At 44.7% G+C, this 20,704-nt stretch overlaps 7 protein-coding genes and 1 non-coding gene across 8 annotated transcripts; 2 read left to right on the top strand and 6 right to left on the bottom strand.

Moving 5' to 3' along the window:
• Window positions 1-436: 436 nt before the first annotated feature.
• V865_005552 (uncharacterized protein) lies at window positions 437-1,923 on the bottom strand (the record flags this gene model as incomplete). Its single annotated transcript, XM_066229322.1, has 5 exons — window positions 437-481; window positions 571-640; window positions 710-781; window positions 876-1,174; window positions 1,285-1,923. The coding sequence occupies 5 exons, from the start codon at window positions 1,921-1,923 to the stop codon at window positions 437-439; spliced, it is 1,125 nt and encodes a 374-aa protein (XP_066085419.1).
• Window positions 1,924-2,219: 296 nt separating this feature from the next.
• V865_005551 (uncharacterized protein) lies at window positions 2,220-3,074 on the top strand (the record flags this gene model as incomplete). The annotated part of the gene is made up of 3 exons (XM_066229321.1): window positions 2,220-2,646; window positions 2,738-2,954; window positions 3,047-3,074. 3 exons carry the CDS (start codon window positions 2,220-2,222, stop codon window positions 3,072-3,074), a joined length of 672 nt encoding a protein of 223 aa, XP_066085418.1.
• Window positions 3,075-3,369: 295 nt separating this feature from the next.
• V865_005550 lies at window positions 3,370-3,485 on the bottom strand. Its single transcript, XR_010725589.1, has one exon. It is a non-coding gene; the product is annotated as a 5S ribosomal RNA (ribosomal RNA).
• A 393-nt stretch (window positions 3,486-3,878) lies between these two features.
• Window positions 3,879-5,587, bottom strand: V865_005549 (uncharacterized protein; the record flags this gene model as incomplete). Its single annotated transcript, XM_066229320.1, has 8 exons — window positions 3,879-4,281; window positions 4,412-4,502; window positions 4,581-4,711; window positions 4,793-4,866; window positions 4,948-5,116; window positions 5,198-5,280; window positions 5,355-5,414; window positions 5,498-5,587. 8 exons carry the CDS (start codon window positions 5,585-5,587, stop codon window positions 3,879-3,881), a joined length of 1,101 nt encoding a protein of 366 aa, XP_066085417.1.
• A 919-nt stretch (window positions 5,588-6,506) lies between these two features.
• V865_005548 (uncharacterized protein) lies at window positions 6,507-8,416 on the bottom strand (the record flags this gene model as incomplete). The annotated part of the gene is made up of 10 exons (XM_066229319.1): window positions 6,507-6,883; window positions 6,963-7,027; window positions 7,090-7,180; window positions 7,250-7,396; window positions 7,490-7,550; window positions 7,645-7,785; window positions 7,905-7,932; window positions 8,004-8,086; window positions 8,191-8,250; window positions 8,318-8,416. The coding sequence occupies 10 exons, from the start codon at window positions 8,414-8,416 to the stop codon at window positions 6,507-6,509; spliced, it is 1,152 nt and encodes a 383-aa protein (XP_066085416.1).
• Window positions 8,417-9,353: 937 nt separating this feature from the next.
• Window positions 9,354-13,755, top strand: V865_005547 (uncharacterized protein; the record flags this gene model as incomplete). Its single annotated transcript, XM_066229318.1, has 11 exons — window positions 9,354-9,717; window positions 9,771-9,970; window positions 10,018-10,410; window positions 10,556-12,418; window positions 12,468-12,587; window positions 12,689-12,872; window positions 12,922-13,085; window positions 13,147-13,211; window positions 13,263-13,444; window positions 13,488-13,560; window positions 13,725-13,755. 11 exons carry the CDS (start codon window positions 9,354-9,356, stop codon window positions 13,753-13,755), a joined length of 3,639 nt encoding a protein of 1,212 aa, XP_066085415.1.
• A 9-nt stretch (window positions 13,756-13,764) lies between these two features.
• Window positions 13,765-15,739, bottom strand: V865_005546 (uncharacterized protein; the record flags this gene model as incomplete). Its single annotated transcript, XM_066229317.1, has 8 exons — window positions 13,765-13,981; window positions 14,040-14,221; window positions 14,275-14,442; window positions 14,489-14,513; window positions 14,559-14,601; window positions 14,769-14,919; window positions 14,962-15,318; window positions 15,374-15,739. The coding sequence occupies 8 exons, from the start codon at window positions 15,737-15,739 to the stop codon at window positions 13,765-13,767; spliced, it is 1,509 nt and encodes a 502-aa protein (XP_066085414.1).
• Window positions 15,740-17,020: 1,281 nt separating this feature from the next.
• On the bottom strand, window positions 17,021-20,345 carry V865_005545 (uncharacterized protein; the record flags this gene model as incomplete). The annotated part of the gene is made up of 13 exons (XM_066229316.1): window positions 17,021-17,216; window positions 17,294-17,761; window positions 17,833-17,931; window positions 18,014-18,041; window positions 18,110-18,223; window positions 18,291-18,405; window positions 18,493-18,620; window positions 18,691-18,750; window positions 18,838-19,086; window positions 19,208-19,437; window positions 19,626-19,770; window positions 19,963-19,990; window positions 20,052-20,345. The coding sequence occupies 13 exons, from the start codon at window positions 20,343-20,345 to the stop codon at window positions 17,021-17,023; spliced, it is 2,154 nt and encodes a 717-aa protein (XP_066085413.1).
• Window positions 20,346-20,704: the final 359 nt, after the last annotated feature.

Here is a 20,704-nt window from a genome sequence, read left to right as displayed (position 1 = left end):
GTAGATTATGACTATGATGATGCTGAGTTGTGGTTTGAAGTAAGAGCACGGCGAAAAGTTTGAGCTTAGTAAGCGAAGAGGATGGACTTGATCTGTTGTAAGAGTAGAATACAAAGATGGATAGAACAAATAATTCAGGGATGGTTACATCATGAAGTTATCGTTGTATAAATGTGTACAGTTTGGTAGACCTATCATGTGTAAGTGTCAAATGACAAGTGATGTATGCTTGGTATTCGGTGTGCACACATCACGAGTAGTGAGCGATGACGAGTAGTGAGTGATAATAGATATTCCCTATGAGTATCGTATTCGCATGCATGATATTCAGTGTAAGCATATATAGTTCGGTATCAATTTGATTTTGTGTTCTTTCATTCCTCATTTTCCGTCCTTCCTTTTCGAGTGCGACATTTAATATTCTCATTAGCAATTCTTAGAATCTGGTGGTGAGTCTCTCGTGGATTTTAAGCAAATCGGACTAAAGTGGTAATGTAACATACGTTAGCTGGCAGTACAGGGTACGACCTTGACTAGACAGTGAATATAAGGCGAAGGCAATCAACTTACGGTCACTCCCATAGCTGTCACATCGGCACCTGCACCCGCACCTTGGATGATAAGTGGTCGGGGAGAGTATCTGCGTGTTATATGGACATATCACATCAATCGTCTGAACCGTGGTTGTCAAACATTTCGCCTGACTCACCTCTTAGTAGTGAACGAGATGATATTATCTGAACCTTTAAGGGCAGTAGCGAAAGCGTGATCTGTAGGGTATCTATGAATACCAAAGCAGGTCGATTCAGCTCAAGCTCGATCCAACTATGCATAGCTATCTCTGTCCTTTTCAGGAAGACCAGCCGACAACTCACTTTCCAAGTTTGCATTCGACTTTACCTTCTTTCAAATCGATGACTCCAACATATCTAACCACTTTACCTTCTTTCCTAGCCTCCTCTCGGAGTTTATCGAAGTACTCATCACCTTCGGCTAATCTCTCGAGGTACTCTTCCTTGGTAGAAGCGTTGGACAAAACTTGGGGAACGAGAGATTCGGTAGGCACAGATGCGTAGCCTTCTGAGAGTGCTGGTGAAGTGGGAATCAGTCGAGAGAGGATTGTGAGTTTACGGGCAACGTCTGTTCCGGAGAGGTCATCTCGGGGGTCAGGTTCCTACGATAAATGTCAGCAATAAGCACCACATACAAGAATTGAACGATTCGAGGTAGTTACAAAGTGAAGCCCCCAATATATGATTAGCGAACGAGTATCTAAACACTCACGGTATATCCCTTATCCTTTGCTACCTTTACGACCTCTGAGAATTTCACATCCCCACCTTCGACCTTTGAGAACTCATTGAAGATATAACTGAGCGTTCCCGAAAACACCCCTTCAATCTTGTAAATCTCATCTCCAGTTTCCACCAAGTCCTTCAAAGAGGACAAGATGGGTAGACCAGCTCCCACAGTCGATTCACCATAATACAAAGTAGGTGTATTAGGATAAGTTTTGGACTTGATATCGTTATACAAGGATAATGCAGAGGAAGTACCCTTCTTGTTGGGAGTAACGATGTTAATTCCCATACCAAGTATCTGAGGGTAGATGGAAGGTATCAAATCTGATCCAGTGGAATCGATAAAGATTCCTGCCCCGGAGGTCTCACTAGGAGATAGGAGCGACAAGATCGATTGGATATCTAAGGGTGTACCGTGTTGTTCTAAGATTGGGAGATAGTTGGTAGGAGTGATTTGACCGCCTGGAAGAGGGAGAGAGATGGATTGTCGGGAGTTGGCAATGAGGATGAGGTTGAACCGACTGTTGAGAGGTGGGGAGAGCAACTGAGAGAGAATGGCTTTTCCTACGCCGCCGAGACCGATTAGAGCCACGGGGACGGGTCGAGGAGCAAATGCGGACATCTTGATAGTATATTAAGGGGTTCTGTAGTACTTTTTGGAAAGAAGTATGAGAATATAGGAGATTAGAAAGATGGATGAAAGAAGAATACCGAAATCCCACTCTACAACTCCCACTTTTTTTCGTCTGATCTGTACCATTTCACCAGACTCCGATTGGGGCTCCGATATTCCGACAAAAACCACAACCACCGTCATACAAACTTACAAGAACATTACCAATCTTCTCTCTTTCTCTGTTCATCCCTTCTTCTCAACTACGAAGCACAGATATAAGAATATACATCCATGATGAGGCCATGCGACCTCTCATCCGACTTCCGAATATAGCATCACTACGCATACAGACCCGCAATGCTCAAAGGAACATATCCAATATCCCGCCGCCAAAGAGGCAAAGGGAGTTGAACCTCTTATCCCAATTCCAACGACCACCTCCTCGTACACCCCTCAAAGATATCGTAGGAGAAAGATCGCGGTCAACACTCGAAGATGTTAATCTAGAGAATGAAACTGATGAAGATCAATTCAAGACTAGCTCGACGAGTCCTGTGGTCTCTTCGATCCAGGAAGTCCCATTAGGTGATCAAGGGGTGAAAATCATCGATGCTCTTCCAGCCATGAAGGATATTCCACCCTCAGAGGGAAAGGAGGGGAGACGGACGAGAGAGATGATCGTCCAAGGGGTCGGTATACCGCCTAAACCCATTCCACCAGGTGAAGAAGGTATGTGATCAGTCTTGTATCGTATCGTGTTCTTCTGGCTTTCATATATAGCTGGTTGACTGACTTTTATGGTATGGTACGCCTCAAATAGAATGTTGTATGTCAGGGTGTGTCAACTGTGTATATACGATCTACGCAGACGATCTAGAAGCATATAATGAAGCTATCGAACTAGCGAAAGAAAGACTCAAAAAGTCTAATGTACCGGAAAAAGACTGGCCTGAGGAGATGAAAGATCAGAAAAGTGACGGAGAGATGAAAGAAGATGTGGTAAGGGAGGTCGATCCTGTCATGAGTGCTTTCCTTGCGTGAGTATCAAATCGAACTTTCGCAATATCTGCATATCGAGAGCTAGTGACTGGTAAAGTCAGGGTAGCTGATTGTTTGGCTCATTGAATAGTCTCGAAAATAAGTTGAAGAGCAAGTAGACTTACAAAGACTCTCGCTATTTGTTTGCTACATCATCAAGACTTCCTGGACAATCATCTGTGTACAGTCCATTCGCAAATTATCATCTCACGAAGTACAATGCATGACTCACGCCTACTCCAACTATATCCCCAAATCTGAATCAAGTTTCGGCATGGGTAATCTGATCGTATCAGTTAACTCGATAGCGTACGCTCTACCACTGATATGGGTGTTCATCGTTCGCCAAATTTACATGCAATAGCTCCAATCACTGGTTCTCCTGAGAACCATACAAAAAAGGAAAGATTTACTAACGACAGCACTCGGGATTCCCAAATGGTCCCCCACTTTGGTACTAACCGAGCGACACCCAGGTTGAATTGCGCAGATCTGACGGGATGCGATGTTTTCTGGATTCTATGGCCGTAGATGAGATACTGATATAAAGCACAACAGACGTCTGAAACAGGATGACGGACAGTGTAAGGTCTGAATTGCGACCGTGTTCAAGTTTAAAGCAGACGAATGACAGTCTCGATGGGGTGCGGATGGACTATGTTCCAACTGAATTTCATTACATCTCTGTTTACCCAATTTTACTAATAAGAATTCTCTTCTGGCATATCTGACTATCTTCTGCTCTTCTCTTCGGTAAGATATTTTATTATCAGTCATAAGTCATCCTTTTGGACCTCCATCACTTTCTTCGTAGATTTGTTGACGTCTGTAATCTATATATTTCTCTGAACCTAACCTTGGTTTCAAGTATCATACGTAAATTACCCGTCTAATCTTCTGGACAATCATCTAAATTTCTTTCATCACCTCAACGCCACCCCAAATTCATTATCCACACCTTCATCCCAACCCAATTCCTTCCTTGCTCTTTGATCCATCACCACAGGCATCATCTGAATCGGCATCGTCCCGTGCCCATTTCCATTTCCATTTCCATTCTCAAGGTCATTGTAATCATCGATCTTGGGGCTGGTCGATGAAATTCCATTATTCATATGATAAGGTAATATCCCTTCTTTCTGTTGTTGTTGCTGTTGTTGTTGAAGGATGAACTGGACATCATGTCTACTGACTAAAGAATGAACGATGGAATGGAAATATAATGGACCGATTGTCCATACGAGGACTCTGGAGAAATTGCCCATGGTGAGATTTTCAATCGATCCGAAGATCAATAAGAGGAATGTAACAGTGACGGGAGGTAACCTATATGATAATATCATAGAATTAGGTAAGTCAAGTCAAATCGACGAAAATATATATATATACATGAACGTGATAAGATAGGATGGTAATACAGGTCTGTACAAGTTATTGAAAAGAGTGCCCCACTCACATAGTCTCGAATGTCAACATGAATAATTTCCTCATCAACGAAGTAGCGGCAGCTTTGATCTCGTCTCTAGATTTGACCAGAGCGTATGTCACTGTTGAAAGTATCATCAGCCATCAAGCTCAACTAGTAAATGAGCTAGCTGTTTCGGAAATATGATAATTCAACTTACTAGTCGCACAAACACATAGATCAGTCACTACCGATACTGCCGTCCAAGCTATCACCCATTTGTTCACATTGCTCAACCAGCCTTTCAAATCGCCAGTTCCACTTGGTATCTTGAATCCTGTGCAGATGGTACTATATCGATTATATAAACGACCGAGCGACTCGTTAGCGACATACGATAGTGTGGTTGATGCTCATTTACATTTTACTCACACAAGACACATTGCGAAACTTGCCAAGCTCAATATACTCAAAGTAGGTATAAGGGTTCGTCTATTCCCTACCAGCTAGATACATTCATACATGGTCTCAGTACTGCCTTGAAGAAAAAGAAGATGGATGAGCTGACTCTGATTTGACTGACTCACCTTGATAGCTCTTCTAGAGAAATAAAAAGCCCCTGCCAGATTATAGATCCCCACAAATAACAGTACAGTCATATCTGCGTACACATCTTTCTCTAATACGATATATACAGCTGTAGCCGCTTTATCGATGAACATGTATGTTTGCCATAGGTTCAATCCGAATTGACCGCTGGATTGGTAAGGTAGGAGGTAGATCAACTAGTCAGTGCCTGCCAAAACTGGAACCAAGGAATCTTTGTTGGGTACTCACATACATCCCAAGGTACCGATTCCTACGAGGAACAGAGTGTACCTAGAATCGTGTGAAGTGAAAAGTTCGTAATATCTATATACCTATCGAATTGGTTAGAATGATCATCAGCATATAATAACAAACAACGCTCGATGAATGGACTGATCGAACTCACTTGAGAAAAAATAGCACCTAAAACAATTCCTTCCAGCCCTAATCCAAGAGCGCAGTACCACTGAAGTAAAAGATATCAGCGTTTGATCAGAACCAAGCATACACCGTGCTCTACTGTACTGTGTCGTATTGAGATTTACTCACAGTTATAGATCTCGCACTGGATTGTAATGCCTGATAAATCGCTTCGTCAATCAACTGATCTAAAGTGCTCGAACCTGTCAGACTAGACATTTTGTCGATTGGTGATAGATAATCTTATCGTGCACGGGTGATTAATTGATCAATCAAGGCTGAGATTAGACGTTTTAACAATCAACAATCAATGCACAGACATCATTCATCATAAAGTATAATACAATGAGCGAAATAAAAATCACAGCGCGTTCTGCTCATTCATCCGACCATCAGCAAAGATCACAAGATGTCGCTATAGTGGAAGGCTAGGTAGGTCCAATTAGAACGAGATTAGCTGCCGAGCTAGACTGAAGAGTTGGTATGCCTCTCTCTCTACCTGTTGTACGAATTTGCAGGTCTCTGTCTTCCTTCTTCTTGTACAGGTACAGAATACTCTGAAAATCCTTAGATCAAAGAACGGAGACTATCAACCGAGATCACCCCTTCAGACCCTTTTCCTGACCTGAGACGTGAGAAGGGTGAGAACATTACAAAGTCAGGCGCGGATGGAGAAATAAACTATTTTTTTTGGTAATGACGCTAAAAGAAACGGCAAGGCGTTTTTAAAATCCTCGCAACGAGCCAAGCAAGACTTTGAGAGATCACAAGTACAATCTAGAGTATACGAAATTCACATGTACTGTACCAGTCTTGTGAGAGAAAAGTTCCCCTGGAGGAAAGGGATTGGATTTGTTCCAATTGACTTGATGGGAAATCCGGGAAGGAAAAGGGGATCTTTGACTCCGAAAAGACAGGAACCGGACGCAAAATGTCCACCAACTCACCATTCGACGACCTGATGGAACTTGACTTTCTGCATGATCATGGAATATACAAGGTATAAAGTTACTCCATTACTTTTAATCAATCCCGTCTCTGCGTCCCCCATACCAAAGAATACCTCTTGTCCAACCCAAATTCTCGAAATAGCTTTCGTGACGTGTGTTATCATACATATCCAAGACGCGTTGATCTCTTATCTCTTCTCACCGTCCAAGACAATCTCCGTACTCAGCGTACTGCCACCCCCAGCACTCACTGTCCTCTCTTTCCTGGCTGCAGAATCAGCGGCAGCAGAATTGTTCGAATCCCTTTTGATATTCCCAACAGCGGTGATACTAGAATCCTCCCTTATATGTCCACCCATACCAGTAGGAGTCAAGGGGATCGACATGGAAGGTGAATCAACCCTTTGTAATGTCGATCGTTTCGTGCCCTTTGATGTAGATCTGGATCTAGGAGTGGGAGTTACACGCAAGATACGTTGGACATCTTTACGGTAGTTGAGTGATTGGAGAATCGAAGAGAAGTAGACGGGTCCCAGGATCCAGGTGACGATTCGAGAGTATCCGGCTGAACAAGCATGACAAGTCAACTTCGTTGAAACTAGAAGTTTACAAGAAGGAGATAGAGAAAGGTGAGAATGGCTTACCAAACGTCGCTCCTTGTAAAGCTACGACAACGACATTGACTATATTCAAAACCACCGGACCGGCCCTATAAGAGTAGAACTAATACGTTAATCTTGCTCTGTTGTTGTGGGACACGAGTCAACTTACATAGTTTCATAAGTCAACTTCAACAACAATCTCAACAAAGAAGTCTCTGTCTTCTGGAACCCATCCTTCTCCTTGAGCAACATGATCGTCACTGATCCAAAATCCATAGAATTATCAGCTAAATGCACGCCGCAGAAGGACGAGAAATACTCTAGCTCACTCAATGCACAAACCAATATATCTTGTACCAATGCGATACAGATGACTATCAATCGATTATCGGTCTTACGCCAGGAATCGTATTTCATCAAATTCTCTGGTGAAGGGTTGGTAGCGAGGGATGGAAGCATGTATCCTTTTATGACAACTGTAGGGTGCGATGTGAGCGATCATACGAATACCAACCATTCTATTGGGGGAGGTCATGAGATGTTGATCTCCACTCACCCCAGACTCAAACCCAAACTTGAGAAAATACCAATCACCAATGGAATAGCTAACCATATCTTCTTTTTAGACAACTACACATTTCGACCGATAAGCAATCCGGCAATAGTCGCAATATCAGTCTTTTGAACATATTTTGTTTTAGGACCGGGCGCAGTTTTGACTCACCAGCCAAGCTCTTCTTCCGAAAAATCCAGCAGCTACGAAATTGAGTATACCGACAAAGACCAATACAGTCATGTTACATCGTATGTCACCGATGATAATGGCGAGTAAGTCGGTGGCAGCTCGGTCGATCAGTCTGTATGTCTATATACCCAAACAGAAAGGATAGATATCAAGATCAGCAAGTGAACCAACAAAGACGGAGTTATCGGTCAAGATAGCAGTACATCATGACTATCCATCGGGATGGAAGGATGACTTACTTGCCAGAGGTTCATACCGAATTGAGCGCTTTCAATACAGCCAATCAGTGTTTAATGTCACACGCGGTCAATACGACAAGAACGATGAGTCTAACTTACAATAAAGTAGCTGCACCAAGGACAATCCCACTCACAGCCCAAAGTGGGTCCGTGCGCCAGAAAGCGGAAAGGTATTTAGTCGTCTACGAGTTTTCAAGATCAGTATAGGATCGGCTTGATGTTGATGTTGGACGAGGGTATGCATGCATACGAACGAGGATGGGAAAGGTTGATGATCATCACTTACTTGAACAAGTATGATACCCATCATCAGACCTTCTGTTGCGACCGCACAAGCTGATGAGAACTGACAAAGTATTCTTATGATTAACCACCTACGATATGATGTGATACTAAAAGCTTATAGTACTCACTGTCAAACTCCTAGGAGTAGTTTTGATGAACAAGTAAATCAGATCACTCAGGTCTCTCTGGCCGGGTACGGTTGATATTGTTGATGGTAACGGTAGCATGGTGTAATAGCTGGACTGAGCGAGAAGACGAGATAGAGTTGAAATATAAAATGAGGTGTTTGATATTTGGTCTTTTCCGGAAGAGAATGGAATTTAGAAATACAAAGATCAGATACGAACACATAAGAGTATGTGTATTCGTCCTATTCTCATTCATGTACTGTGTGCTGTATAGAGTATCCGTTTCATGACCTACTCGACTTGTTCGTTTGCTTCTCGCTTCTTTTTCACTCGTCAAATAATTGTAAACTCTATTCCGTTTATTCATGTTACGCCCCATACCTCTTCCCTTTTACTCATGATTGCCTCGTGTGACATGCATGGATGGATTGACGTGATGATCATTCCTGTGTGTTCGTGTCTTACTCATTCACACCATCAGCATTCAGCTGCCTGGTTACCTTTGGATCAGATTCTTTGTTTTTCATCTGAGCCATTATTGATGTTGCCCTTCATCATTCAGCTCTGGAGCGACCAAGAATCAAGATAAAAGCATGAAGATTATCAAACATCAGATATCGAGATAACAATGATGTTCGGATATTGAGCGAGATGACACAATATAGTAGTAACAGTGGGGGTGCCTGGAATTTCCCAAACGTGAGATCGGCGATCGCCACCATTTCCCCATCTCATTATACGAATCAACTTATACTCTACTACTCTTATACGAGGAGCTCGTATACGAGTATCGTATATGGTTGATCGTATAGACCATGTTTTTCGTTTGTTATTAGCTGTACTCTTATACGAGGAGCTCGTATACGAGCATCGTATATGGTTGATCGTATAGACCATCTGTTTCGTTTGTTATTATGCTGTCAATCGTATCATGTTGAAAGCAAAGACAGACATCTTACATATATAAGGTTAATATCAGCGAAATGGCATCTCTTTGTTTGAGGACTTCAGTATCCCCGCTTATATCGTCATTATCATGACATCCTACGACATGACGGAGAAGGGCTACTCTGCGCCTAGTTTCGCCAAACCACTACAACCACATCACTCTTCCCTTCCCAACTTTCTATATATCCTCTCGTTCGCTCCGCCTGTTCAATCGCCCCTACGTAGACCAGCTGCCTTCCTAACTCACCCATACACTTTGTACACGATCGGCACTGTTGCCGCTATCGTCGCGGGTGTAGGTCTGATCGGGTATGATATCGTTTTTGGATACTGGACCAACGGAGTCAATGACACAAATACCTCAATCATCACCCGAGGGAATCAAAGCGGATGGATCATGACCATGATTGGAATAGTCACTGTCTTGTGCTTCGCGATATTCAGGTTTAGTTGTGAGCGTCCGAATATTTCAACGTATGTATATTGTCACTAACCCGACCTCCAGTCTCATTAGCCGGCATCAAACTCTCCAATGCCCTCAGACAACAATACCTGTCTGCGGTCTTGATACAAGATCAAGCTTTCTTCGATCGCATCGGTCCCGGAGAAATCGTCGCGCGATCGAGTAAAGACATTGATGCGATACGTACAGGACTTGGAGAGAGACTAGGCTACTTGATCTGGTGTTTGAGCTGCATACTCTCTGTAGGTTCCACATCTCTAGCACTTACAATCGCTCATAAACTCCTCAGGCTTTCGTGTCCGCCTTCGTACACGTCCCCCGCCTCGCAGGAGTCTTGTTCGCTCTGATACCTGTAACCATGGGCGCTTTTATCGGGTTAGGCTATTGGTCCGATTACGTAGCTCGTGCTTCTGACGAAATCGATGGCAAAGCAGCCACATTAATCGAACAAATATTGTCCTCCGTGCGAGTTGTTCAGTCATTTAATCTAGGACCTCGACTTCTCTCCCAATTAGAACTTGGCATGCTTCAGCCCATCCGTACGCTTGCCCGGAAAAAAACCGCTGTCAAGGGATTGGAACTTGGTACAGCTTTTGGCTGTGGATTTTTGGTTTACTCGATGGGTTTCTGGTACGGAGGCATTGAAGTGGCTCATGGTCAAAGCGTTGGTCATGTAATGACCGTGAGTGAAAGATGACACTTTGCACACGCTGATAAAGCAGACCTTTTACAACCACGTCAACCTGTTCTTCGGCTTCGCCTTCATCGTCCCGCATCTTGTGGCCACCACAACCGCCATTCACATCATCGGCAATCTACGTAAACAGATTTCGCGTAAACCTCTCATCGATGTAAGGGATCTGGGAGGAATTCATCTCGGTCCATCCTCAGAACCTTCCTTTCAACTTGACCAAGTGACCTTCGCCTATCCCTCTCGCCCCGCTCAAAAAGCACTTGACAACGTCTCAATCACCATCCCCTCTGGCAAATTCACCGCTTTTGTAGGCCCAAGTGGAAGTGGAAAATCCACCTTGGCTTCTTTGCTTTTGCGATTCTACGACCCTGCCACTGCAACTCTATTAACCGACGAAGACCGCGCGATTTTATCCTCCGACTCTGATCTCGCCGATCAGCAGCACGCCATCACCGGCACTGGTACCGTCAGGTTTGCTGGACACGACGTTCGAGACCTAAACATCACCTCCCTGCGACAGCAAATTGCAGTCGTCCAGCAAAACCCTCAACTCGTCAGCGGCACGGTTTTTGACAATGTGGCTATAGGTCTCACTGGTGGTGACCTTGAGTATCGGCCTGAGATCGACATCCCTACTTCCGCCCGTTACCAATTGATTGAACAACGTGTCATATCAGCTCTCGTCAAAGCTCAAGCCTATGACTTTGTATGCCATCTTCCTATGAGCCTTCATACTGTTGTCTCGGGCGGCCGAACAGGAGTCCTTTCGGGTGGCCAAGTGCAACGGATCGCGATCGCCCGAGCCCTGGTACGTCAACCTAACTGTCTGCTTCTTGATGAAGCTACTTCGGCTGTATCCGCAGACACCGAAATCAGTATTCAAGCCGCTTTGCTTGAAGAGCAACGCCAACGAGGGATGACTCTCATCGTCATAGCTCATCGGCTCTCGACTATCGTCTCTGCCGACCGTATCGTGGTAATGGCTGCGGGTCAAGTTGTGCAAACGGGTACATACGATGAGTTGATGAACCCTTCTTGCCCCGATCAAACCTTCCGCTCTTTGGCTTTACCCCACGCTCACGACATGTCTCCGGCTATCACCTCAAATTCTGCCAATACCACTGTCGACATACCTACTTATAAAGGTGAAGCTCCTACAGACGCCATTGACCTTCCCCCTCCTATTCAATCCACCTCCCATGCCTTTTCCTCTGTCAGAATGCTCCTGTTCTTCGGCATCGTGCTTGGCTTGGTCGGTGGCGCGACCTTCGTTATTGTAGCGTGGCTCCAAGGCCGCGCAATCGTGGCTCTCAGTATTCCCGACTTTGCTGCGATGAAGGTTTCCGTAAACCGTTGGGCACTGTGGTTTCTTATCATTTCTATTGGCGCGCTCGTTATCGTCGGCTTTCATGGGTTTTTCCTTGAGTACAGCGGCGAACAGATTGTATCTGAGCTTCGTCGTGAGTCTGTTCGAGCACTCATACAACAGGAAATCTCCTTTTTCGAACAACAGGATTCTGGCAGTGGGACCCTGACGGCAGCCGCCAGTCAAAGTCCAGCCAACGTCGGCAACTTCATCGGTCTCATTCTCGCGCAATTTATCACTAGCTCGACCAATCTTTTGGCCACCGTCATCCTTGCCTTCGCTCTCAACTGGCGCTTAGCCGTTATGGTACTTCCTTCTCTGTTCGTCACTACTGTCCTGGGTAATGTCAATCTCAAATGTGAAACTGCTTTCGAACAAGGGTTAACCGAAAACGTGAATAAACAATCCGATTTTATCGCTGAAGCTGCAAATTCTGTCCTCCTGATCAGCGCTCTTTCTCGAGAAGCGGAGACCATTCGACAATTTTCAACAAGATTTGCTGCACACCCAGTATCTTATCGTTGGTTGATCAGTGCGGCAATTTCAATGGGAGGCAATCAATCGATGATTTTCTTTTTCGCTGGTTTGCTGTATTACTGGGGCAGTGATCAAGTTGCTGAGGGTAAAGTGGTACGTATCTCTGCACAACAGTGGTGGCTACAGCTGACTCTTCTACTAGTCTCGAGCAGATGTATTTTCGGTTATGGAAGCGGTCGTCGTCGCAATTTACACATCAGCCAGAATTTGGACATATTCTGGTGACTTCACACGTATGAGGAATTCGCTGAAAACCATAGAGGTGAGTGGATGCCTCAAGGCTGAATTTGCTAACAATTTAGTCATGGATCACGCGACATCCGCGGATTGCTTCCTACCCAAGAGAGAAATCTTCCGAGCTAGAGACATCGAGAGGCATCGAATTGTAAGTTTGTGTTTGATGACTATCATGCTGAATCTCGCAGTGATCAAGTGGAACTTCGATACCCTACCAGACCTATGATACGATCGCTCGCTTCAGTCTCTTTACACATGGAACCTGGCAAATCATATGCGTTCTGTGGGACCAGCGGCGCTGGCAAGAGCAGTAAGCGCTTTTTGTGCCACTTTAGGAACTCTACTGATAACACTCTCAGGCATTCTCGCGGTTTTACAACGGTTTTACGACATTACCGCAGGGAAGATTCTCCTTGACGGTCGAGACATACGTCAATGGAACCTTGAGGATCTTCGTAATCAAATGGGATATGTCAGTCAAGAGCCGATCCTTTACAATATGTCAGTCAAATGGAATCTTGTTGTAAGTATATGAATGGTAAACATGTGCGATTGCCCGATTGCCAGCTTACATACCCTTACAGTCTGGAGCTCTCAAACCAGAACAAGTCACCCAGGCGGAACTCGAGCATGCCTGCCGCCAAGCATGGCAAGTCACAAATATCTGCTCTCGCTCTTACCTCGCTGATAAATCCCGCAGTATTCTCGATTTTATCCACACACTCCCGCAAGGATTTGATACTGAACTCGGTCTTAAAGGCGGACAATTGAGTGGTGGACAAAGACAGGTACGTTCGAATATCGGAATGCTCGCGCTAATTGAGCAGAGATTGTGCATTGCCAGAGCCCTCATTCGTAACCCCCGGATTCTTTTACTTGATGGTGAGCCGCTTGCTTGTACTTCACTCTGCTGACCATGGAACAGAGGCGACAAGCGCGCTTGATGGGAAATCAGAAGCAGTTGTGCAAGAGGCGCTCGATAATGCTTCTCGCGGACGGTGAGTGCAAACCGCCAAGTCCTTGCGCTTACCTATGACAGCATGACGGTTACAATCGCTCACCGACTCTCGACGGTTCGCAAGTCAGATGTCATATTTGTAATGGAGCAAGGCTCGATCGTTGAGTCGGGGTCACATGAAGAGCTGCTCACGCTTGAAGGTAGATACTATGAACTTGTTCGTACCCAATTATAATGCATGCTGCTAGAATATCGGAACATACGTTTTGGTAATTTTCATGATCTCCTCCCATTTGTCAGTATCCTCTAAAACGTAAGCGGACCAATCGAACTTGGCTAGCCGTTCCATCAGATCCGCATCAATACGGTAATGCGGTTGTAATCTGGCAAAGAGACGCTCCACTCGCTGCTTGTTCTCGGATACGGCGCAGACTGCCATCCATATGAGAGGTAGTAGAAAGCTGTCCTGTGATGTCAGGACCTATTTCCCCCTCATGTTTACTTCAGTGAATGACTTACCCGGAATAGCTTCCCTGAGATATCGCTTCCTCTACCGTATTCAATACAACTCGGACTTTTGACTGTACCTTTTCATCATTCACATCCACCTCTAGTCCAAGAGGATCCGCCATTAGAGCAATCTCGAGTGCTAGGAGCAGGATGGTGATGCCTCGCATGGCTCGAGTAGATTGTGTCAGGGGCTGCATTGTTGGGTAAGCAAAGTACGCTAGCACTACAGTATCACACTCCTTACCCAGGGTCGGTTTCGAACAAGCTTAATTTGGTCCAGTAATTGAACACTCTGCAAAGATAACGCAGACTTTCTCATTCTTATGTAGTTGTCCACCGCAGGATAGCTGAAATTTGCGTTGTCTCGCTCCAAATTATCCAGTTGACGGGCCTCATCCCAAATTATCATAGCCTGCGCGGAATGCTCAGCGTGGAAACAATATGTCGTCGTCACTCACCCTCGCACACAATTGTAAAGCCGGTCTAAACCCGTTTTCAGCTTACATCCACAATCAAACGCCCACTCACCGGTCCCATCCGTAAACCAACGCAAGATGGTCCTGCAATCCGTCTGATCGTATAAGCTCGGATCAACAGATTGGTTCCCTCACCATCATTGGAACCCTTCAACCAATCGTCATTGTCCCATCGAAGGATCTTCGGTGCAACCCAATTCGTCATTGTACCTTTACCTTTACCATCAGCATCCCGCATAGAACGCATCATCATCGCATTGACCTAATAGCTCAACGCATGCCATTTGTTCCAAGAGAAATCGCCTTTCTACCTGTGGATTCTTTCCTAGATATGCAGCAGGACCGTCTTGCGCGGCGATCGCTTGCACTCCATGATCCAACGGACCCTCCCACTCTTGTGATCCAGCGAGTCTCTATCACCGTGTCAGCGACCAGTCAGGCCCGAGTCTACTCACATCTCGGATAGCCAAAACGAGGGCAGCCGCTACTATCAAGTCCGCAGCGCCGAGGTCATTTTTTCCCGCGTTCATATTTGCGCCCAAATCCAACAATTGCATAGCAAGACCCCGTTGAGTCTCACTCAATTTGTACATTGCATTGTTCTGTGAATGCTTCAGAGCCGCGTTCATTTTCATCCCGATGTCAAAAGATGCGAGGGATAACAAGGACGCTCGGAAAGCGTCATGTGATACGTCTTGGCCTGATGGCTGACCTATAGCAAGCGGCGAAAGATACGCTAGCCATGGATTGTTGGCGCCGACCGCAGGTATGACCAGCAGATCTGGAGCCGTTTCGTTCACAAAATGATGGAACTGTTGAGGATCAGCCACTTCCTCGGACAGCCAAAGGAAATGACTATACACCTACTATCTGCCGCTGCTCCTCGGTAGGAAAATACACCGCAAGTTCGTCAGGCCTTTGTAGAATCTCCATCTGTCGCTCGTATGGTGTTCTCGACGTGACATCGGTGAGTGTACCATTCAACGTTGTTTCAGTGTATGCTTGACTATTGAGCGGCTCGACGTAGGCTGTAGTCGCAGGCAATTCAAAATTTACAAGCCAGTCCGGCATCTGCATTGACAAGAAGTCTAAAGGGTATGTGCCAATCGTGAGTCCGGGAGCCAAGTCAGACGTGAAATTGGACCAATCGATGTCACCCAAAGGCAAATGGCTGGGGTCGTTGGAGGGTTGCAAGGTGACTGGCGAGTTGAGGGGTACAGTCATAGAGGTCATTGAGGCGATGTCAATTTGCGGCATCGCAGCGGTCGATGTTTCCGCAGCACCGCCATATATACACTGGACTCGATATCAGCAATATGAAGCCCTCCTCCACAACTCACCGGGTGCTGCGTATTCCTTCGTGAGCAGTGCCCACAGACCGGTCGCTGCTCATCACAACGAATCCTCTTGGTCTTGCACTGCTGACAACCGTTTCGGGAACGTCGATGAAACCTCCTCTGTCTAAGATGATCAGATCCATTGCTGTTCGAAGTTGGCCTGTGTCCTTCTGGCATAGCTTTACCAGGGATCCAAGGTATTTATATATATATATATATACAGATGCTTATAGGATGTGAACAGATGCAAGAATACGACGAACTTGAGATCAAAGTTGAACTCGGCAAAACATTATTAATTGGTCGAGTAACTACAACAATAACAATGAAAAGGTGGCAAAAAAGAAAGAAGGCGGCGGAAGCCGGCATAGCTGTGCACTATACGCTCACCGAAAATGGAGATTTCAGCCAACTGTGCTGATTGATCCGCTAAGAGTACTCATGCGGTGTCAGCGGTCATTCCGAGTATCTCCTATCTAGATTATTCATATCCATCAATGTATCTTATCGACAGATGTGATCACTTGGTGAAGTCCGCGATGGTAGACGAGATGAAGTGTTTTTTTTAGAGGATGGTGATCAAAGCGTTGACGATACCGGTTATATCTTCTATCCTGTCGTGTGGTAGACACGTGACATGTTACGTAAAGATCCTGTTATGAGTAATTCCGGTGAATTTCATAACAAAGTGCATGGAATTTAGAAATACAGTAATCAGATACGGACATATAAGAGTATGTATGTATATTCATGCTTTGCTCATCCATGTACTGTGTACTGTGTGCTATATACAGTATACCTTTCATGACCTACTCAACTTGTTCGTTTGCTTCTCGCTTCTTTTTTCATTTGTCAGATAACTTTGTAAACTCTATTCCGTTTATTCATGGTTACGCCCCAAACCTCTTCCCTTTCGCCCATGATCGCCTCGTGTAATACGCGCATCAATATCAACATGGATGGATTGGCGTGATGATCATCCCTGTATGTTCGTGTCTTACTTATTCACACCATCAGCAATCAACACAGCAATCAAAGGATGTTACAGCTGAGCTACCCTCCTTTCGACAGATACAGTACTAAAAAGAATTAACGGAAAGTGAGGTGATTACAGATATTTACATGTCATTCTATATTATTCACATGTACAACATCTATATACAGACACTGACACTACTTAAACCTGATCCTCTCCCCAACCACTCACTGCGCCTTCACCAACCAACACCTGTTTATCGATGACCTCACCGCTCGTCAACCTTTTATACGTCTCGATCTTCTCTCCGTACGATGATATGTTGTATATTCTCACTCGTCTATCAAACCCTAATTGGCCGTATCCAGAATACGAAGAACCTCCGTCAAAGCATGTCCTACAACGTAGCCCAACAAATCATAATCAGTGGCTGTCTAAGACACCGTGTATATTTCGAGAGAAAACAACACCTACCAAATCCCATCTGTCCTCCTACATCTATCAGTATTATGATTATGCCCATGACTCAACACTTTCACCTCGCTTTTCCTCCTTCCTGTCTGTCCCTCCTCCTCATCGTCATACTCATAAGTAACTTTGATAGCATTATAGAAGAATCCACTATTATGTTTCGAGTTCCCCTGTCCATCCATGTTCACACCTACATCTAGACTTTCCATTTGATCTTCAGATAAGAAATCTGGATGGTCCGCGTCCATGTACGCTTCAGGAAGGGGGATATGGAACCACATCATCGCATTGGGCTTGGCTAGTGTCTTGTCATTATCGTTCTCTTCATCCTGTCGAGTGATCCTAGACGGTTTGGATTTGGACCGTTTGGAAGGCCATATATCCCCCAAGTCCCATCCACCATCAGGTTGGAATGGTCTAGATATCGGGTTGATCGATGCTGATACGTTGCGATACCATTCTATCTGGGATCTGAAGTTCACAGAATAATAGAGTCAGTCCAACAGTAAGTCAAAGAAGGAAACCAAGAAGGTTGAACTTACTCTTTCAGATAATCATAATCAGGTGTCTTCCATAGTAGTTTCTGTTTTTGACGTGCGTGAGAATCAAGGAAGTACAATGTGAATATGTGCATGTTCGAGCTGAAGTATCGTCACATCACGAGTTAGCTCACACGTTGAATTCAAACAGTAAGCAATTTGAAATTAGATCTAAGTCCCTCACCCATCAGCGGAATGTAATTTGATATAATCTATATCACGAAGCAAGGTCAGCTGAATGTTTCACGACCAAGGCAGCAGAAGCCAAAACCAAGCTCACAGTTGCCCACGCCATCAACATCCTTCGGACCCGCTCTAGCCAACGAATAAGGCAAATGCTGCAAAGCTCTCATCTGTTCTGCTCGATCTTCCGCAATCTCACTATCGTGATTACCTATGAATACCCCATCAGCATGCTGCTACCGCTATGATCATGATCAGATGAGGATCTGTTTGCTTACCAAAAATAGCTACCCAAGGGATTTGTCTATCGATTACCGGTTTAGCGAATTTGGCCAAAACAGATCTTGAGTCGTAACTAGTACTTTGACCATTCAGTTGATCTCCAGAAAACACCTAAAAATTCAAGAAAGCAATCTCAGTACAACTTCTTCTTTTCGGGCATACACCAGCTGCTGATATAGGACTGAAAAGCTGACTCACCACTAAATCAGGTGTTTCAGCATCCAGAGCTTCTCCCAACCATTGAGCAGTATCTGAATCTCCCGAACAAGGTGTCTTGTCTGTATCCTTGCATTGACCTTCTCCCACCGAGTAATGCAGGTCTGCGACTAACATGTCCGTACATACACCACTCGTCAGTCGACGTTTCCTTTCCTGTTGTAATACAAATCAACTCACTCTGCATGATCTTGAATGTCCCATCTTTATGAAATTTGGGTACCTGAGCTCTAGGAGCGACTGAGTAGAAACAAGGAAAAAAAGCAAATATTAGCGATCTCCGAAGGAATTCCTTACTACAAATGCTCGAAGTGACTTTGTACTCACCTGGATTACCTCTTCGGACCGCCAATCCTACACTTTCCCATTTATCTTTCTTACTTTCCGTTATTTTTCCTCCCTGGATCCTCTCAAATCCGAAAAACGGTTCGTCGTCGCCGTAAATCACATCAACTTCAGTGATATAGTCGCCATATTCGACTTTGTTCGATTCGCCCGACTGGATCGGTTCGACTGATCCGTTAGATGTCTCACCGTCATCTTCAGGTATCACATCTTCGGTACTGTTGTCGGCGACTACGGTATACAGAAGGATTAGATAAGGTTGAAATTCTTCTATCCTATCTTGAGACGGAGGGACAAGAATGATACTTGAAATTGAAAAGGAAAAATACGATCATATTGAAAATATACCCACCCTGTCTTCTCCATATATCATCCCACCCCTGACTCTTTGTCCTATACCATAACCTCTCTTCAGGTCTACTCGGCCACACACCAGAATGTAGATTACCCGATGCCTTTTGCCAACCTCCATTCTCAAGATCGTACTGTAATTCTTTTGAGGGTGGTTCAGGAACGATTTGGATGTCTGTTATTAGGTCTGCGTCGAGTCGGCGAGTTCGACGATAATAGATGTTTAGGTACCTATAAGATCAAACGAAATGTTGAGTTAGTTCGTTGATCGTCCTGCTCTATTCGCTGTGACAAGTGGATTGGATGAGAGGAGCGTTCATATGTATCAACCGTTCTTTGGATTGTTTGGAGTCGGTTCATAATGAATCCCCCTTGGATAGTATCGAGGGTCAGTAAGTTAAGAGATGAAAGAGACTAACCATAATCCCGTCCTGATATTTAGATCCCTCTCCACCCTTACCCACTTACCTTTCAACTTATCTAGCTCGGGCGTAGTCTCAGGCGAACAATGTTCTGGGAAGAGGTAAGGAGGGAAATAACATGGCGCGACCGCAATTTCAGTCACTGATAGGTACGAGTAGATAGAAGATTAGCAAAATACAATTCCTAACACTTATAGATCATAGATCGATAATGATGATAATATATAGATCGGGTCTCTCTTTCTTTTTCCATAACAATCCAAGATCGATGTTGCTGATGATAGAGGATATCCCTTTGTTCTCCTTCAGTAGTAGTAGACGTAGTAACACTTACATCCAGTCGTATGCAATGCCAGTGGATCCTATACCATCACAAACTTATCAGCTCATTATGATTCATGGTGGAATCATCACTCGGCTCACCCAATTTTCTATAGGTATACTAGCCATATGCCCCGTCCCATTCTCACTCCCACTTATCACCACGTCGCTCCCACTTTTCGAGGTAGACATCTCGACGATATCCCAACTCTGCCATCCCAAATGCTGTTTCACCGCAGGACTCTTGAAATGCGATAAGAGAGAGTACGATACGAGTCCGAAAGACAATATCAGGATGAGTAGGAGGATGGGAAGGAACGAACGTAGGTATAGGAATGGTGGGGGTTTGTATTTTCCATTTCCAGGGCGGGAATTCGAAGTTGGAAGTCGAGGCATCTTGAGTTGAGATTCGATGTTTGATATTTGATGATACACGGATATCCTCGAGTCAACATCGATGACGAGAATGCTAGTAAGCTGGATGTATCTACGAGACTGTACAGTGTTGGTGTAGTGTTGGTTGAAAGGAAGTCAAGATGGGTTAGGTTTACTGGTACTCAGACTCGTAGGTGAAGATGCAAAGTGGAGGTCAGATCGTCATCGCATTCTCTCCGCTCAAAAGTAGACATGACATGATCATCATCCAATTCACTACATGCAGACCCATGTCTCACAGAGAGCAAAAGAGGGAGGAGTAAAGTAGAGCGTATATATGTATGCATATACATCCATTCTTATCACATGTCGATTCCCTC

This window comes from Kwoniella europaea, chromosome 1 (genome assembly GCF_036810445.1).
Source record: "Kwoniella europaea PYCC6329 chromosome 1, complete sequence".
Classification (NCBI taxonomy): Eukaryota; Fungi; Basidiomycota; class Tremellomycetes; order Tremellales; family Cryptococcaceae; genus Kwoniella; species Kwoniella europaea.
This window is presented reverse-complemented; position numbering and strand designations above follow the sequence as displayed.